Source organism: Acinonyx jubatus, chromosome B1 (assembly GCF_027475565.1).
Source record: "Acinonyx jubatus isolate Ajub_Pintada_27869175 chromosome B1, VMU_Ajub_asm_v1.0, whole genome shotgun sequence".
NCBI lineage: Eukaryota > Metazoa > Chordata > Mammalia > Carnivora > Felidae > Acinonyx > Acinonyx jubatus.
The window spans coordinates 143,367,280-143,387,803 of record NC_069382.1 but is presented as its reverse complement, the minus strand read 5'-3'; the positions used below and the strand labels follow the sequence as shown (position 1 = coordinate 143,387,803).

At 39.7% G+C, this 20,524-nt stretch overlaps 1 protein-coding gene across 4 annotated transcripts in view; it reads right to left on the bottom strand.

Annotated features, from left to right (window-relative positions):
* LOC106982061 (cytochrome c oxidase assembly protein COX18, mitochondrial) overlaps positions 1–20,524 on the bottom strand; it is a 69,185-nt gene that overhangs the window by 39,489 nt on the left and 9,172 nt on the right. The window contains exon 6 of one of the 4 annotated variants that reach the window (XR_008296275.1): positions 12,618–14,093. Coding sequence is in view for 3 of the 4 variants with exons in the window: in XM_027058164.2 (XP_026913965.1) it covers positions 19,323–19,496 (174 nt within the window). In the remaining variant the exon portion in view is untranslated. Of the gene's footprint in view, positions 1–12,617; positions 14,094–15,721; positions 19,497–20,524 lie in introns of those variants that run through there. The other 3 variants (XM_027058164.2, XM_027058165.2, XM_053217260.1) reach the window with 3 other exon arrangements.

Genomic DNA, 20,524 nt, shown 5'->3' with positions numbered 1-20,524 from the left:
TATACAGACACATCACAGAAAAAGAGTAGCATGCTAACAGAATGCCTTCTGCATATGCTTATTAGACAAATATTAGATGCAATATATACATGAAAGAGTCATTTTTTTCACCCCTAAAAACATAAACTGTTAGTCATAAGTTTTAAAAATTCCAAATTTCTTCCTTGGGTTTCACCTCCTTCTTTATGTCAACTTCGTGAATTCTCCTTCCCGGGAGGGAAAAAACAAAGGATATTGGAAAAATAAAAACTGAGTAACCACAAAGGGTCCCTAAGCTCACTCTTTGGTCTTTAACACTGTTTCCCTACAGAGCTTGTAAAGTGGAACACACACACACACACACACACACACACACACACACACACACATACACACACACACTCCTCTATAGTATTCTTCCTGTCTCTGATAAGCTACTGAATCCAAATACAGGTCACAGGCACCACCTAGAGGCATTAATCATAAGTCTGACTCTCATTTCAGTGAACTATATCTACAAGTCACTTCAAAATGCAGCTGAGTTTCCCTCTAATCACAGACTTGAAAATTAATCAAGTGCTCCCATATCTAAATGCAGTCGGGGGAGGAAGTAAGACCAAATCAAGAGGAGATATGCAAATATACACATCCTGTCAAATTGTTAGACTTGCTGTATCACCATCTCACTTGTTAACACCTTTGTGGTTTCTTCACTTGTGCCTCTTCCACAAGAAAATGCACAACATAAAGGCCACGATTCTACTTGTGGGTGTCAAGGAGATCAAGAAACTGAAACCATAATAATTCCACACAAGCCTTAACTCAACAAACAACATGCCCTTTTAACAATGAAAATATGTCTGCAATAAATGTTATTAGACTCTGCCAGTTACCATTGCTATCAGGGACAAGGAGTGCATTTCCAGAAAGTTTAGCCTTCCTGTGCTGGCTTTATCTCATCAGCAATAACCAAATATCTGGGTGATGTTTTAAATTAACCATCTGCACATCTCATCTATGTAACATTAACTTGAATAAATAAATAGGTCCCCAAAATTCAAAGGTCTATCTATATCCAAAGTATCACAAATCACCAGGCAAAGTTAAGGGATGGCTGAAAATAATGAGGAGCCATGACCTTCCTGTGCATAATTGAGTCTACAACTCAGGACTATGTTTGACAAATACCTTGGACTTCTAAGAGATCAGCCAACTAATTTAAAGCTAAGGTAGCTCAGATTGGCAAAAATTATGTTGGCTAGGGACAATGGAGTCCCAGGTTCCACTCCCATCTTTATTACGATGTAGCTGTGGGATCTAAGGCTATTCATTTAACTTCTCAGTTTTCTCATCTATAAAATAAGGAGGCTGTTTATTATGAATTGCAAAACTCTATAAGCATACACAACTTTTTATTCTAATTTAAAAGTCCTAGGTATAAGAAAGCTTACGCAAAACACCTGCCCTTTATTGGCATTGATGCTTTGTTTCTACAAACCACTAGTGGGCAGTGTTGGGCTACTGCCTAAGACACAGCCTGCAGGGTGAGCAATGAGCTTCCGCTGGCAATGAAGAACCACTTCTGCAATATTTTTCTCAGAACTGTGCCCACCTACCCACTGCTGCAATTGCTATCTTGCTATTGCTATAAGATACAAAAACGAAAATTTAAAGAATAAAAGGCTCAACATTAGACATTGTTTTCTTGTTTTTACCGTTAAGTTGATCATGAGTCTCCTAAGTGGTATAATTTTAGCTCAATCTTTAATTAATCACCTAAATTATTATAGCAACTCTTTAAAACTACAAGTGTGCATGAAAGAATTAGGATGTTATTTAATGATCCAGAACAATTATATAGGTTTTTGATTTATCCAAATAGATAGATTTCTGAAAATGTGTGTATAACAACACTTTTTATGATGACAAAAGTAGTACATTTCACTAAATAAATTTTAGCTTCACAGAAAAGGCTATATAAATCCCCCAAATCTTAACATCTTGAAAATACCACTTTATATTTTGTGGTTTATCCTTTCTATAAGCATTTAACTTTTCTTTTTTTTTTTTTTTCAAGTTTATTTACTTAAATAAGACAGTGTGAGCATAGGCATGGGAGGGACAGAGAGAGAAGAAGAGAGAATCCCAAGTAGGCTCTGCACTGTCAGCACAGAGCCCGACACAGGGCTCAGTCTCACAAACCATGAGATCTTGATCTGAGATGAAATCAAGAGTCAGACATTTAACCGACTGAGCCACCCAGGTGCCCCTAGCTTTTCCTTTTAAAGAATCTCTGCACATATTGTTTTATAATGTGATTTTCTCTCATTAATTTTGTCATGAATATTTCAATGACATTATCTTCTCCATCAGCCTCATTCATTTCCACTGTATTGCATTATAAAGACGGGAAAAAATTGAGTCAACTCTTTTTTGGAAACTTAAGATTCTTCCTTTTTTTTTTAAATGTTTATTTATTTTTGATAGAGTGTGAGCAGAGGAGGGACAGAGAGAAAGGGACACACAGAATCCCAAGCAGGCTCCCAGGCTCTGAGCTATCAGCACAGAGCTCAACACTGGGATCAAACTCATGAACTGCACAATCATGACCTGAGCTGATGTCAGATGCTTAACCACCCAGGTGCCCTATAAGATTATTTCTAATTTCACACAGAAATGAATATCCTTAGTGAGAAGTCTCTGATATGCTATCTGAGCATAACTGAAGGTTGAAAAACTGGGCAACAATTCCAGTCGTTTCAAAGTTCAGATGTCTTTGTCTCAGACAGTTTTAAATAGATTCCTGAATACTTGAAGAAGGCTGGTGGTGAGTTTTCTAATCTTGACTTATACCAACTCAGATGCTGTCTTAATCCGCCCCAGCTGCTATAACAGAATACATGGACTGGGTGGCTTATAAACAGTAGAAATTTATTTCTCACAGTTCTGGTGACTGGGAAATTCAAGATCAGATGAGATGCCAGAAGATTTGGTGTCTGCTGAGAACCTACTTCCTGGTTCCCAGACAGCTGTCCTCTTGCCGTGCCCTCACACAAAGCAAAGCTATGTCCTGAATGGCTAGCTACACCCAAGAGTTACAAGGAGCACTCTCCATAGAAGACCTGGTATCTTTTCCTCATAATTACTGGAAGATGCTACAATAACAGAAGCTAGCAGAGAAAGTTAAGTCAAAGACAAAAACACAACCAAGAATCACCAAATAGTTAAGCAAAAATCACACCCTGAAACATAAGCATAAATCTGAATATGCAGAACTAACCCCTGAGGAAATAAAATAAATACAACAAACTGAGAGTGATTTTTCTTTCTTCTTTTTTTTTTTTAATGTTTATTTTTGGGAGAAAGAGAGACAGAGCATGAGCAGGGGAGGGGCAAAAAGGGAGGGAGACATAGAATCCGAAGCAGGCTCCAGGCTCTGAGCTGTCAGCACAGAGCCCAACGTGGGGCTCAAACTCATGAACCATGAGATCATGACCTGAGCTGAAGTTAGACACTGAACCAACTGAGCCACCCAGGTGCCCTGAGAGTGATTTTTAAAGTATAATTATCTTTAGAAGCTTTAATAAAAAAAGATACCATATTCTTGTAGCAAAATAGGCTGGTGCAAAAATATATAAGAATAGGTATAATTTAAAATTCTGTAACTGAAATAAAACTCAGTAGATGAACTGAGTAGACACACCTGAAGGACAGAGACAGCTGAAGAACAAATTAGTGAACTAGAGCATAAATCAAAAGGTCAAAGTGATGAAAACTGGGGGGAAATGAAGAATGAGAGAGTGGAGACAGCTAGTATGAATGACTTATAAATAAAATGAGTATGAATGGGAGAAGAGAGATAGGAGGGAGAGAGAGAATAACATGGAATACTGAAAGATACAGATTAAGCAATGTTGGATGATGGAGGAGAACCATTAAGTTAAGCATGGCAGTGAGGTCCCTGCTGGAGGCATCATCAAAAAAAGAGTAACAAATGATACATAATAATAAATAATAAAAAAGACATGTGTTTTATAGTACCAGGAGAGAAAGTGGGGGTAAAGATAGTGGATGTGAAGTTTGTAAATTGGTGTCAGGAAGTTGACCAAGCTAACATTTGCCACCTTATTTTTTGTTCGACATAGTGAGGTGAGTTTTTCTTTCACCCATCCCTATTTCCTGGAAGCTGAAAGCTTCTACACCTAGGTGATAGAATGCGGGTTGTCTGTGCTGGGCAGAGGACAGGCTTTTAACGTAAGGTATAAAAGGAAAGGGATATGTTGATAGGAAATAAACATCTAAAGTGTCAGATCTTTTTAAAATTTATATTCTACTTTCCAGCCAGACTAGCACTTTTACCCTCCTCTATCTTCTGGACCTGTCCAGCACAGAAATCTTGGGGAACAGAAAAGGAGACCTATTTCAGGAGCACCCACAACAGAGTAGGTTGGGATTAGGATGAAAGAGAAGTAGTTTAGAGGAGCAAGGACCGTGGGAAAAGCTCAAGGAGAGTCCAGGATGCCTGGGTGGCTCAGTCGTTTAAGCGTCCAACCCTTGATTTTGGTTCAGGTTATGATCTCACAGTTCATGGGTTCGAGCCCTGTGTCAGGCTCCAAGCTGACAGTGCAGCGCCTACTTGGGATTCTCTCTCTCACTCTCTCTGCCCCTCCCTCTTGCTTTCTCTCTCAAGATAAACTTAAAAAAAGAATGTCCAGATGAGATTCTGTGATGAAGGGGATGGACTTATGCCACCACCCTCCCTGCCCCCATTGGAGGCTATAAGTGAAAGCTCACCTACATGAATGGAGAATGAAATGGGTAAAATAAAGCCATTCTTAAGTTCTCACCCCCAATGGATGTTATATGGGTTAAATTATAGTGCAAACCTGAACTGAGAGCTGAATGAACCTCATTTGCAACTCTGTTGTGTTGTGGGGTTTTTTTGTTTTTTTTTTTTTTGTTTTTTTTTTTTTTCAGCTGAGAAAGAGGTACGGCATGCTTTCCCTCATCAATTAACAGCAGACACCTGCATTTCTCCAGTGGGGGAAAAAAAAGCCATGTTGGAACAAGTGCCCAACTTTCCTTTAACAATTTCTCCTTATCATCAGTTTTCTATCTCTAAGGTAATATGCAGAGTGACCAAGTTATAGTTCACAGCTTCCCACAGGAGTGTCCTCAGGGGCATGTGAGTGTCAAGTTGTGCCTGAAGCAAATCATAAAAAAGAACTGAGCTAAGAGACAATCCACCTTGGCAACCAAAATTATTAGCAAAATGGTACCAAGAGAAGTGGATCCAAAATAAGGTGGTTTTGGGGTTTGGAATCTTCATAAGGAGAGAGAAATAGTGTTTCATTTTGTGATTTGGTCACTGAAGTCAGTGAGTGAGTATATAAACTGAGAAGACTGGAACCATGCCTTCTTCAAACCCAATAGGTCAATTCCTTTACCGAGCTTCTTTGCAATATAGGAAAAGTGGTATATACATCCTTATTATCAGATTGATGATTTCTTTTTGAAATCTGGATCACTTCTAGAAAGGGAAGATACATTCACAGAATTTGACCGGGGGAATAGATATGCAGTGATTACATCAGAACCAATGTGATGGCCTATGATGGTCAGGGCAAGAGCTAAGGTAGCTTATGTTGTATGTTACTAGATAGAGAAAGCTAAAGGTATCTGTCAGAGCACAAAATGGTTCCCAGATGGGCTGAATCTGGACTATAGGTTGTGGTAAGAATAAGGAGTAAGAATAAAATGTATCAGAACTATAAACAGAGGAGAGTTATGAAACATTTGTAGCCTCTGCCTTCAAGGTGATATGTGGGTTAAATGCCACAAATGCATTGGCCTTGATACATGACGGATTGGTGGCCTTCATATAAGACTAAAAAATACTGAGAAGTTTCATACCAGTGTTTGATCACTCAACAAGAGGCCAAAGAGACTGCTAATTGGATCATGAGAATACAAATGTATATAAATACACACACATATGGATATGCATGCTGCGGAGTAGTTAAGAACAGGATGGATTCATTCCTTCACTCCACACATGTGATTTAGGTTGGACTTACCTCAACCCTGTTCTGGGAGTGCACATAACCCATATCTGAGCAGTGTACTACACCTAAACTCTTACACTAAGGTTTGACCAGTTGGTTCGGGGATGGGCAATCATTAAAAGCTGTGTTTGTTTCCTATTACTGTTGTAAGAAATTACCACAAATTTACTGACTTAAAATAACTTATTATATATTTATCATCTATTATGGATCTTCAGGGCTGTGCTCCTTCTGGAGTCTCTAGAAAGGAGTGTGTTTCCTTGCCTTTTCTAGCTTCTGGAGGCCACCTCATTCCTTGATTCATGGCCCCCTTCCACCATCTTCAAAGACAGTAGCACAGCATCTTTTCTCTTCTCTGACTTCCTGCCTTCCTCCTGTGACTACTTCAGACCCACCTGGATACTCCAGGATGATCACCCCATCTTTTTCTTTTTTTTTAAATGTTTATTTCTGAAAGAGAGAGACAGAGCATGAGCAGCGGAGGGGCAGAGAGAGAGGGAGACACAGAATCCAAAGCAGGATCCAGGCTCCGAACTGTCAGCACAGAGCTCAATGTGGGGCTTGAACTCACAAACTGTGAGATCATGACCTGAGCTGAAGTCGGATGCTTAACTGACTGAGACACCCAGGCACCCCTGATCACCCCATCTTAAGAGCCACAACTTAATCACATCTTCAAAGTTCCTTTTGCCATGTAAGGTAACATATTCACAGGTTCTAAAAATTGGGACATGGATATCTTTGGGAAGCCATTAATCCACCTACCACATAAGCCAATCAAGGTCTTTCCTGGAACATTTTCTAGAAATATAAAAAACACTAACTGAAGAAATATCATGAGCCTAGAACTACTAGTGGCCATATCTGCCACTTGAGACAAGAATCAGGGCATCCCAAAGGAAAACAAAGTTGAAAGATAAAGGAAAATGGTCTTGATAATATTTTTTAAACTCCAGGACCACCCATGCCTAAAACCAACATTACCTAGACTACATAAGGTAGTCTTCTAGCTTATAGCTATATATAGCTAGCTACATAAATTGATTCCCCTTCTTTTTTTTTTTTTTAATGTTTTATTCATTTTTGAGACAGAGAGAGACAGAGCATGAACGGGGGAGGGTCAGAGAGAGAGGGAGACACAGAATCTGAAACAGCCTCCAGGCTCTGAGCTGTCAGCACAGAGTCCAACACGGGGCTCAAACTCACGGACCGTGAGATCATGACCTGAGCCGAAGTCAGACGCTCAACCGACTGAGCCACCCAGGCGCCCCTGATTACCCTTCTAATAGAAGTTAGATTGAATTAGGCTGCTATCCATTATAATAAAAAGAGGCCTAGTAATGAAACTAAGCAATGGAAAAGCAAATGATCAATTGGAATTTAGGTGTTATCCATCACTGAATCAGATAGAAAATGTGTTAAAGAGAAATAACATTAGCAATATGAGGCCCTCCACTTTTTAAGGAGTATCCTAGAAAAATAATTGTTTCATTAGAGAAAATTACTGACTTACAAAACCATATTACTGATGTATTAATACCAGAGTATTTGGATTTTGGAGTCCTGCAAAATTAAGATACATATGGAATATGGCATGGGAAAAATTGGCTAAAATAGATCAGTATTTTCTGTTGGGAATTCAAAATGCCCCAACTGTTGAGCCAAGTGCTCAGTGGTGGTGGTGGCAGTGGCAGTTCTAAATTTAAGAAATGGCTATTTTCCCAGAGGACTCATACTGTTATTATGGGAAACACCGGGACTCTCAGCTATTACCACAGAACAGTTCTTCCTTCTCCTGTAAATTATATGAGTTGGTAGATTGTGAATACTGTTTCTTGTTCTTCCACAACATACTGCGAGGATCTGTTATGTCTCGGCCAGAGGTACATAATGCTACAAGGAAAGTGAATATATGATGCTTACAAAATATTATGAAATAGCCTCCTTTTTATGTACAAAAACATTCTTGCTTTCCTATGTGTTAAAAATAGTGGAAGAGGCCCTGAGGAACTGAGAAGCTTCCAGAGTTCCTGCAACCATTCTTATCTATTCTCTCCTACACAATGACCTTAGCCCCTCACTGCTCTCCACTCTTCTTGATAAAATCCAAATTGCCCAAACCATAGCTACTAATCTGAAAACTATTCCTCCCCTTCAGGAGAACACTCTTGCCTAATTCTCCAAACTACCTAATTGTCAAGTGCCCCTTCTTGCTAAACCTCAAGAAAAAGTTTATACCCCTCTCCCGGCCCCCAAGTTAGAATGTTCTTCTCAGGCTCAGCATTTTCGGATTAAGATTTATGCTGATGGTGCTCTGGATGGTTACTGTCTACAACAGAAAGAGAGGAGGAAAACCTTTTCTCTTCAGTGTACTGAATGAGAGAAGAAAATTTTGATTTAATACCTCCCCAGGCCCATTATTTTTTCTTGAAAGAAAGCAAGAAAGAACACCTTCTTCCAGAAGTGGGCAAAGGATTGACTGATGGTGGCAGGCCTGAGATCTGACCCCTCAGACAAACCGAACTGACTCCCATTTTAGACCTGTTTGAAGACCCTTGCCTCAAACAAAGGGCAGTATGCATGTAATATCTGAATATATCTGGGACTAAAAGAATAACCCTATAAAACAGTCAATAGCAGTCTTACGGCAAGTAAAGAAAATTGAAATAAAATAAAGGTCTAGCTCAGAAAAAAAGAGCTAACCCTACTTGAGGTGGAACAAAAACACTAAATCTGGAAGAAATTGTATCTGTCCCTTAGAAGCCTTCAGCTGAAACCCTGGCCCTGTCCCATTTACTTTAGAGAACTAGAGATATTACTCCTGGGAGTTACAGGTGGGGTTTTTTTTTTTTTTTTCCTTCAAGAATTCAGATTTTGAATTTCTCTATTTTCACTTGAGGTTACTCTTTCACTAGGTAACCACTTTGTCTTTTCTTTCCTGATGACCGCTGGTGGCCATGGGCACTGAAAGAAGAGTGGAGTCACTCCCTCCTGGTCCTACGGGGGGAAGAAGTCTGCAGGTAAGCATTCTGTGTGTAAGTGGGGAACAAATGAACTCTGAGAGCTCATATAGGAATTCCTCTTCAGGCCAAAGAGAACTGACCATTTTGACTGAAATGTGACTCCTGTGGCCAACACATTCGTTTGAACATATTACCCACCACAGTGGTAACCTGATTTTAACTACCAAACCCATAGAATTTGTATCCAGGGACCTTTTTCAGAAAATCCGAGAATAAAATCTGCATACACAGTTTTGCTGATGGATCATTTTATGCCAACTTTCTGGTAGAGAAAAATAGGGAAAAGTATTTTTGCTTTTATTCTATGTGATCAAAGGAAAAATTGAAAGGTGAAAAGTGGCCATGTGAAATGTCCCATTTAGAAGGACTTTGTATGTGTGTGTCTATTCCCTTTTATCCTGAGGGGAACCCAAGGATTTTAACAAAACTTCACTAACGATGTCAGCAACTCTGCATACAGAACAAAAATAACAATAGAGTCAATGTGTGGGTTGCCATGCCTACAAGGCCACAAGGAATTACCAGCTGCATGACTGCCTTGTCATTTTTGATCTTTGAACGTGTGCCCTGCTTCCATTAAACAATGTTAGGATCAGTGACAAGGTGTCAGCGATATTAAGCTGGGGGTGGGGTGGGGTGGGGTGGGGGAAATGAACGTCTGATCCCTCAGCACATCACTGAGATATAGAAGACATCTGTCACTCTGGTGTAGCACCAGGTATGGCAAGACAGGTAAAAGCCCCAAAATGGCATTTGTGCACTTCAGACATAAAAAACAACTGACCACTGTAAGCTCATTTATGTAGTGGTAGAATGGGCAGTCTCCCTGAGATGGACGGCATCAGAAGCGAAGGTCAGGATTTTCTTGGAAAGGCATTTTAATAACCTCCTGCCCAAGGGAGGATGGAAGAGAACACATCCCGCCTAAGGCACTGACATCAGCTAACACAAAAATTGGAGGGATTACTCTAATTAAGAGTAAAAAAAGCTGCCCTGCTCTCCCTACCACCACCCTTGTAAGCAAACAGGGGGCTACAGATAGGAAGACAAAGGGAGCAGATGGAGACGGAATGACTCCTTGCACGTAGAGAGTGCAGGACTATCTACCACTGTGGCATGGAAGATAAAGATGCATGTTCACCTCCACAGATCTTAATCAAGATGTGCTTGGACCTGAGGAACGAGATCAAAAATGTGACTAAGTTAAGCATTTTGAGATGGGAAGACTTTTTTTTTTTAAGTTTATTTATTTATTTTAAGAGAGAGAGCGTGCGTGCGCACATGTGAGTGAGAACAGGGGAGGGGCAGAAAGAAAATCCCAAGCAGGCTCTGCACTGCCAAGGCAGAGCCCAATGTGGCTCAAACTCAGAAACCGCAAAATCATGATCTGAGCCAAAATCAAGAGTTGGATGCCCAACTAACTGAGCCACCCAGGCACCCTGAGATGGGAAGATTTTATTTATTTTGAGAGAAAGAGTGCACATAGGGAAGGGGCAGAGAAAGAGGGGGAGAGAGAATCCCAAGCAGGCTCCATGCTGTCAGCACTGAGCCCAATGTGGGGCTCAAACTCACCGACTGTGAGGTCATAACCTGAGCCGAGATCAAGAGTCAGATGCTTAACAGACTGAGCCACCCAGGCACCCCCTGAGACGGGAAGATTATCCTGGATTATCAGGGTGGCCAAATATAATAATCCCAAGGGTCCTTATAAGAGGGGGTCAGGAGGGTGAGAGTGAAAGGGGATCCAACAATTGAAAGAGGCAGGTCATAAGCTGGAACCTTTGAAAGCTGGAAAACATAAGAAACCAGATTCTCACTGACAGTTTCTATAAGGAACACACCTCTGTGGAACCAATATCAGACATCTGACCTCTAGAACTTGTAAGATAATGTTTGTGTGGTTTTAAGTCACTAAGTTTATGGTAATTTGCTAGAGCAGCAATAGGAAAGTAATACGTGGCTGCAATTTCAAATTTTGGAATTTTGGCCACCCACTCTATCTCTTATGGGGGTAGAGACTGGGATCTCTCAGTCTCAGCTTCTTTTGCAAGATGGTGTTATTTTGTCTCTTCTCTTCTTGCGTAAGCTTTCTCTGCTACCCTTGTCTTCTATGCAAAGTCTTAGCTGTAGCATGCCTGTGGGTTTGGGCTGGTGTGATGGCTGGTCTAGCATGAACCAATTACCCAATTGACTTGGTGTCTTCATAGCTCTTAGATTAAATTTCCTAGAGATTTGATGGTCCTGCTTGGGCTACATGAACAACCCAGATCCAATAATTTATGGCCTCCAGGGTACACATTGTCATCACCTGGTGAAATACTTAGTCCTGAAGACTGGAAAGGAATTACTAACATATCTCAGGTAGCAGGTGAAACGACCGGGTGACAAAGTTGTCAGATGAGACTGTTGCCAGGTGAACTGGGGAGTCCCTGGGTTCTGGAGCCTCGACCCAGCCAGACCCAAAGGAGTTGCCAAAGGTTCTTGGTCTTGTCACAAGAATGAATTCGAGGACAGACACACAGCATAGCAGATGAGTAACACAAGCAGCAAAGTTTATTAAAGCGAAAAATACGCTTTTGAGATAGGAGACAGGTGAGCTGAAGGGAGGGAAAAGGGGGAAGAGAGGGACACAGAGAAAGAAGGAAAGAGGGAAAGACAGAGAGAGAGAAGGGGAGGTTAAGCTGGCCAGTGAGGGAGCTGTGTACGCGGGCGGTCGGGTTTCTATCTTTTATTGACAGTGAAGTAGGTGGCAGAGTATTTATTACTTGGGTAGTGGCGGGGAAGCAGGGTTTCTGAGCTTTTTCTTCCTGATTTGGCCAAGGGTCTCCTTTCATGGCATCTGCCATCTTGGGCCTGTCTGGTTTGATCCTGCTTCTTGTGGAGTGCTGCCAGGACAGGCCTCTGACCTTCCCCATAGCTGGCCATGACTTCTTCGTTAGTGACCTCCAGGTATCCTGTTAGGAACCTAACAAACTGCCTAACCTAACAAGACGTCCACTTAGCTACTGAAGTCATCCACTGTGATGGCAGCCCTGAAGATAGAGAGGAAGCCAGTAAATGACAGGGGTGACCAGACAGCCAATAGATGCCAGAAACAAGCGTAGGTAGTGGTAGATCCAGTTGGCGTGTATACAGAAAGGTTTTCTTACATATGAGTAGGGAAATAATGATCTACTAATAAAAATTAAAGGTCTTTCACCTTCCATCATCCTGAGTTGCAAGGAGAATTTTGTTTACTGTATAATGGACATAAGAACAGAGGAAAGGTTTGGGAGAGTAGAGGCACAGTGGAAGACTTAGTTAAGAAAAAGGAAGCCTAGATAAGAAGAAGAAAAATTCTGGAGAATACATGACAGAAAGGGCTGGTGATCAGGCTGGATATAGCCAGAGACGTTTTATTAGGAAAGTCAAGCACAACAGAAGCTTCTATAATAAAATTTTATGAGGGTTCCTACCTGTAGCAACATATAGGATAAATTTTAAATAGCATGGAATATGAAGCTGTTAGCTCTCTCATAGATAAAGAATTTACATTTTTAATACTCCTTACCCTCAGAAGCAGCCATCACTCACAGAAGATCCAGGAGGCTTGAGGTTGTAATTAGAAGAAATCCCTCAAATTATTTGTACTACGGTTGGAATATGCAGAAATGCAGCTGCAATGAAAGGAATAGAGTTAGGTGTATTTCATAATGCATTTTTAAATTTCCCTGGAGAGCTACAATTTAGCCAGAAGACAAAAATCAAAGCTAAATTAAATACAGTGCTGCTTTCCTAACTAAGGCAAAACAAATGTAAACTGCCTTATCAGGGATGCAAAGGGAGAGAAGTATGCTTGTGATATTTCCTAGAAATGGAAAAGATAGAAATTGGGCACTTTCCCCAGAGGCCTCTTTTTTCATGAAATTCTTGGCCCTCTGGAGTCTAGCAGAGACTTTCAAGGATAGAAATGTCTTGTTACCTTAGATTGAATACCTCAGTAGAAGTGATGTTTTCTAGGAGTACTTTTAGTTTTATTTCAGGTCTTTCCGTCAGCGCTTTTGTTCCCCAACACCCAGAAGTCCTCGTTTTATTAAACAAAACCAGCGGTATAGGACTAGGTAATTAAAGGTAAGACTTTGTAAAACTTACCAAAACACAGGGCGTTCAAGAAGGCAGTCTGTGATCGAACGCAAGGGGCCAGGGTTCTCTCTGCAATTCCTTTGGGGCAATTGTATCAGGATCTCCCTCACGTTCAAGTTACAGAAGAGCATAAGGTTATGGCTCTAAGAACTAGGCAAGGCCTCTGTATGAAAGCACTTTCTTGGTTTAGCTGATTCGTGGGAATTTTGCTGCCATTGCCAAGCTGGTAACTTTTTTCCCCTTGTGGTATTGGCCGGGTCTTATGTTCCTATGGATGGAAATCAACCAGGACCAAAATGCTTTTATGTATAGTTCCTAACTGAGATTGTGGAAGGTCTTAAGTCAAACAGGTATGAAGGCTAGGCTTTCTGAGTACGGTGGTGGTGAACTGCAGGGAGGCAGGACCCTCTTTGTGGGACCACTTTCTTTCTCAGGGGTGATCCCTGAAGCTATCTTAAAAGAAAAACTTGAAAAGAATTTATCTTATGTATCTCCACTGTGCTGCAATATCATGAAACTAATATGATACTGTACATCAACTATACTTCACTTACAAATTTTTAAAATAAATCTCCAACAAATATAGTCAATAACATCTTCCTCTTAGTTGCCTAAGTGCCATAAAGGAATGTGTACAGCATCCAAAGAAAACTTAAGATACCCAATAGACGTTATATATTTTACCTAACAATAAGAGTTCCAAAATAACAATGCAACACAATTACTGAATAAAGATTTTTTCATCATTCCTTTTGTTTTTGTTCAAGAGTCACCATTCCTCTCCGTGACAATGTCTGTCCTTATCTGATGACGTTTGGTTCATTTATTTCAGTTTGCTTTGTCAGCATTGCAGCCACTGATAGTTCATAGCTCTTACGAGGTGGCTTTCTTTTGTGGCTGTCACCTGCCAGAACAGAGAAAAGTCTACTGTACTTTGAGATGATGTAAAATACTCAAAGCCCCAGTCTCCAGAATTCTGCACAACAATCTAATTTCACAATTATATGATCTACTTACATTCTCTAAGGACTGAATACATAATTACAAATACATAATTCCTATGCACACTCTCTGGCTGAATAAGCTAATTCTTCACCCATCATTTAATTTTAGTAATATTAAAACCAATGTACTTTTATATACTGTCATTATTTTAAACATTTGCTAAGTACTACCCTGATTTTTCAAGCTTTTTAAACTTATTTTGCTTTTTGCAAGCTACGATACCATAAATCTTGAAATATATAAGATACTTATACCAACTTAATGTAATGTATCATCATACCAAGGTTTACAGGTTTAAAGGTTTTTCCCCAATTCAATGCAGAATACATTTGTCATGTGGAGTACTAAAAAATGTACAAAACTGCTAAATCACTATACTATATGCCTGAAACCAATTGAATACTGTATGTTAATTATATTCAAATTAAAATTTAAAAGTATATATATGGGTACAGAAACACCTTAAGTAATAAAATAATTATATAAACAAAAAATCTGATCAACATTATGAAAAAACAAAACCTGATGAAAAACAAAGAATGCCCCCAATTAGCACTGGCTTGACCACAGTACCAGTTTTTCATTTTTTCAAAAGATTTTGAGAGAGTACCTTTGTACCTTTGTATTTCATATAATTAGCAAAGAATACATGTAAATTCAAAGTCTTTGGTTTTCTCTTTAAATTTTTTTTTAATGTTTATTTGTTTTTGAGAGGGAGAGAGAGAGAGAGAGACAGACAGAGACAGAGTGTGAGCAGGGAAGGGGAGAAAGAGAGGGAGACACAGAATCCAAAGAGGCTCCAGTCTGAGCTGTAAGCACAGAGCCCCACACGGGGCTCGAATTCACAAACCGTAAGATCATGACCTGAGCCGAAGTCAGATGTTCAACCAACTGAGCCACCCAGGTACCCCTAAAGTCTTTAGGTTTTGCCTGAAATGTTCATGAACGAAAATTCATACATATTATATATATGAATATATTAAAAATATATATGAATATACTTATTTTACTTGTTTAAACACAGAGGTCCAAAATTTCAGAAATATCTATGGTTTTAATACTACACAAATTCAAATGTCCGAAAGCTAAATACTGATTTCATAAAATATAGAATATATAAAAAGAAAAGATAATAAAAATAATTAGAAAATATCAGTTATTACAACTTTAAACTATATATATCCATAGGTTCATTCAGAACATTTTCTATAGATTCGCAGCATTTCCAGATAATCTGTGTTCTGGTAGAATCAGCTCACAAAAACAGACAAGTGTTGGTAATGATCTGTTACAACTACGGTCTCATGTTTTATATCACATTTGCATATTTAGCTTTAATACAGATACCCAAATTCTTGTGCGGATTCACAGGTCATACTTGAAATTTAAAATTCTGCATTCTGTCGTAACTTCACTTATCATCCCAGGAGTAAAACAAACTACGTGCTTTAGTTTTTTTTCTAGGATCTGAGTTCCTGCTGCTTTCAGGGCTTACTCTGGTATTGAAGCAATTTAACAGGTTGAGTCTCAAAAAAAAAAAAAAAAAAAAAAAAAAGGCGGGGGGATTCTTGGGATCCTCAGAGGAGAAACCTATGAAGACACACGGAATGAATGAAGCATACATGCACAACAGAGAAATTACTAAGGTTTAGGTGGGCCCTCATTTTCCCACTTTTCCTCAGAAACTACAATTTCCCCAATATAGTCTAGAACTAGCTGTACCTCTTCTGAGAGGGGAGGGTTGGTCTTTAGCTCTTGAGCACCTAGAAAGGTTAAATGTACCTAGAGCACCTTAAATGTACCTAGAAAGGTTTGCTCTCCATCCTCTCCTGGGTTATCTGTGAAGGTGGCAATCAAGGATTTTGCCTTTAACTTAAGTGAGCCTCCTCTTCCTACCTATGTCATCTGGCCAAGATAGGACTGTTCAGGTTTTCTCTTACAGAGATTCCAGGGAAAACTAATTTAGTTATTTGGGTATGCCAGTTCCATCTCCTAACATACTTCCGATCTCCAGTATCATCATGGTATAATATAAACAGATCCAGGACTTCTTTCCTAACTCTTGGGCTGAGTCATACCCAGAAAAAAAAGTGAATCTGGGCGAGAGACAAAAACAAGGCCCACCTGAAACAAACAAACAAACAAACAAACAAACAAACAAGAAGACTGACTTCCAGAAATGAGGAAGGGTAACACACACAAATAGATTATGCTCTCCATCTGAAAAGACAGAAAGATTTCCTGAACTCTGCAGTGTCCAGGACAGAGCTCTGCCAGTCCCTCAGCGGCAGAGGACAGAGAAGCATCCAACAGGGAGTTGTCAAGGGATCTTAACAGCATGTGTGTCCTCTGTGTGCATCCAGTACCCACCTCCCCTGACCTCAGGCTCTGGAAACACTCCAGACTATGACAAACTGCTGGGGAAGTAAGAGCAAAGACCACAGATGAAATTTTCTGAACTAGGACTTGCTATTTACTAACAACTCTGCCTAGAGAAAGAAATGAGAGGAATATTTACCAGCCTGAAGTCAGGTGACTGATTCAACTCTGTTCATAATATATCAGTTTTCTTTATTCATGAGTATTTTCCAAGATCCCAGCTACCTCCAACCCTATCAGAAATTATTTTGAGATCTGGGAGAAATATTCTTAAATAAACTTACATACATTGTAACAGCAATTCAAGAAGTCTGAAAATGGGAGAGCAATAAGAAACTAGGTACACTATCTATATGAAAAAAGATGTTAAGTATATATTTAGAAATCAAGAGGAATCAGAGTAAACAAGGAAAAGCATGCTCATGAAAGCAGATTCACCTACTGGAAAAGGGAGTTACGGCATTCCTTTATTTCTTACTTTCAGAAAGTGACAACTTCTTAGAGTAAGATGGGGAAAGAGGGCTGAATTCCTTCACCCCATTATGAGAAAAATGTATGTATCAGTACACAATGATACACATGGCAAGAGTCAACTTGTTCCAATATTTCAAACTCCCTTTCCTCTTTTTGCTATAATACAACTAGCATACCCATTTCTTCCTCTGCTTCCTTGATTGCACATTACAGAAAGTCAATTCTTGTTATATTCTACAAAGTTACCACAAAAACTGACTTAGTGAACATAAACCATTGCTCCAAGAGAAAAAAAAGGGTCATGTTCCCGCAAGCCTCTTGTCACGTTTTTGTCAACTCGTTTTTGTCAACTCAATAAAATATATTGCTGATTCATTAACAGTAAACTCATGGCCAAAGCACCATAATTCATGCCTGAACGAAGTTTATTTAATGTAGGTATTTTCCCCTTAAGGAACATCACAGCATTCTTGTGCTTGGGAAAACCAGCCAGCACTTCATTGATTGACTGACTTGTTTTTAAATATCTATTTAGTTTTGAGAGAGGTGAGGGAGGGAGGGAGGGAGGGAGAGGGAAAGAGAGAGGGAGAGAGCACGAGCATACAAGATGGGGAGGGGAAGAGAGAGAGGGAGACAAGAGGATCTGAAACAGGCTCCTGCTAACTGCAGAGAGCCTGACATGGGGCTCGACCTCGTGAACTGCGAGATCATGACCTGAGCAAAAGTCAGACGCTTAACCGACTGAGCCACCCAGGCGCCCCTAGACAGCACTTCAGTATGACAACACTTGGAGGCCATTTTAAATAGCGAAATCACCAACAAAAAGCACAAAAATGAGAAAAAACATGGCACTAAATAGACCAAGTAAAGGACACTTGGTTATATAGTATGAAAGCTGAAACAAGAAGGCACAGTGTTGCCTTATTTGACCCAGCTGGGAACATGTACCTCGAATGACTCAATTTTTTTGCCACTCTGTGGCATCAAAAGCATTGTACTGATTTGAGAGTCACAAATAAATTTTAGCGAGTAGACAAATTGGCAAATACAAAATCTGTGAATAATGAGGACTGACTGTACATATGTTTCAATTCCTTCACTATGATTAGAAAGACAGTTCCATCAATAGGGCAGTCACAACCCAGGACTGGGAAGTCAAGAAAAGAAAACCAGATCCTAAATGCTACCTCTAAATTCTCAATTAGGTGGCAACCAAAATGGCTAAGACGTAATAGACATTATTTAAGAAAGAACTGATTTTGCTTTAGTTTTTACTTTATTGTAAAACATGAGCTGTGATGGCAGGGCATCTTGGATTGTATTCGCATTCCAACTTAATGAAAACTTACAATTTATCACCTTCTTAAGTAACTGTCAAATTATTCCACAATTAGTTTTATCATCTTTTCAAATCGAACAACTGGATCTACCATTTATATTACCTGTTAATTTCACCTATATGTCTACCATAATAAACCCATTAGAGTACTTAATCTTCCAAATAAAAAAGTTTATAAAATCACATCCACAATAGGTAGCCACCATTCCAGTTTTCTTCCTTTGACTAAATAAACTTAATGCTTAAGATTTTCCACTCTGGGCTCTAGCAATACTTAGTGCTGTATTCTATTCCAGATGTCTTAAATTATAGAAAAAGGAATGTACCCGTTTCGTATTCTTTCAGAGCAGGTCTTAAGGCAAGATCACCTACCATATTAGGTACTTTCTTGTATGGACTACTCTACTGTATGTATCTTAAGTCCATTTTTTAAAAGTCACACATTAACTCATCATTGTACGTTCCATGAGAATAAGAGTTCTCAACCAGGAAATCACCAGAGAGCCTTGGTGTAGGGCAGAGGGGTTGTCAATGAAGGCCCCCATATTGTGAGTTCCAGGATTTCTCTGAAAAGAAAACCATAGCTTTAGCAGATGTACAAACGGGTCTATGATCCTCCACACCACCAAAATTTTAAGAATCACCTCACTGGATTCTCTTACTTTAAAAAACTTTAATGTAGGAGATTGGTCAGTGTAATTTAACATCATTCAGTATCTAATCCTGTTTTCCAAAGTTTTGGCACCTCTAGCAAGTTGTAATTTTATAAGCAGAACCAGATACTTTGATTCTACTTTTGTATTATATCTTAACCCACAGTACTTCACACAATTCATGATTTTAAATAAAGACAAATTAAATCACATCTGAATTTCTAAACTTAAATGTAGTGTGATAGTTATACTTCCAATTGTTTCAAAATTACTGGAAATCCTATCATGTTCTTGAAATGAACTTGGCGTAAAAGGCAGCAAAGAGGTCCTTATAAGGAGTGTCTGAATCTGACTTGGTCAATGGTATTCGGCAAAGTCGGCGAAACCTAGGAGAACGCAGCAGCAAGTTCTGTGAAAGGCCCATGAAGCTGGAGCACAACCAGTAGAGGACAATGGACTGTAAAGAGAAGAAAGGACGTGAATGTTAGTGCTTCTCCATTCTCCAAGGATACTGACGTCCAGAGACAGACAGGCAATAAAAAAGGAAAATTACAATCTCTGTAAATAGCAGTGCACCAGACTGAGCAAGACCTGTAGCAGCTATTAGATACCTGTCATGAATCTAGTAAGTAAGAAAGGAGGCTGAAAGGACCAAAAAGTGAAAAGAAAGCAAAAGGAGAGGTATTCATGATAGAAAGTGGATGACAGAGAGCATCTCCCAGGCAGAGACTCAAGACAGATGTCACCTCCCTTCTTTGGCAATACAGCACACTTTTCCCCGAACAAGAGTCCTGACAAGCTGCTGTACTGGAGGTAGGGTACTGTGGGGCACAGCCATTCAGGCTCCCTGGATCCCATTTCCCTCCACACAGTGATCTATCATCTATAATGTCCCCAGTAATCAGCTTCTTAGTCAGGAATGTAGTATCTTAGCCTTTGTCAGAGACAGTCTCTCTTCCACTTTCTCTTGTACTTCCATCCAGGGTGACTTATTTAGGTCAAGGACTAAGTTCTGTAGCCTCTCAAAATATTCCCATACATACATCCCTGTTCCAAACTTTTCTTTGGCATCAGAATGTGATCAGGCTCCAGGGGCATGACCCCATGGTGGTTTAGTCCAGGTCCTGGAGTAGAACTGCCTGAATCTGAATTCCATTTATTTGACTTTGGGGAAGTTATTTTCCTTCTGTTTCAGTTTCCTCATCTGTAAAATGGGAACTGAACTATACCTACTTCAGAAGGTTGCTGGGGGGAAAAAATGTGATAATTTACAGAGACTGCTAAGCACAGTAGGTGACCTACCTGCCTTTGTTCCAAAGTAAATTCTTAGGGGCAGAACGTAACACATCCTCAAAGGAGATTAGCATAGTAGTTATGAGCAGGAGCCAAACTGCTTGGATGTGCCTTAGATACTTAAGAGATGTTAAGTATCACTTAATAAATGAGTGACCTTGGGTGAGTTACTTACACTCTGTGTGCCCATTT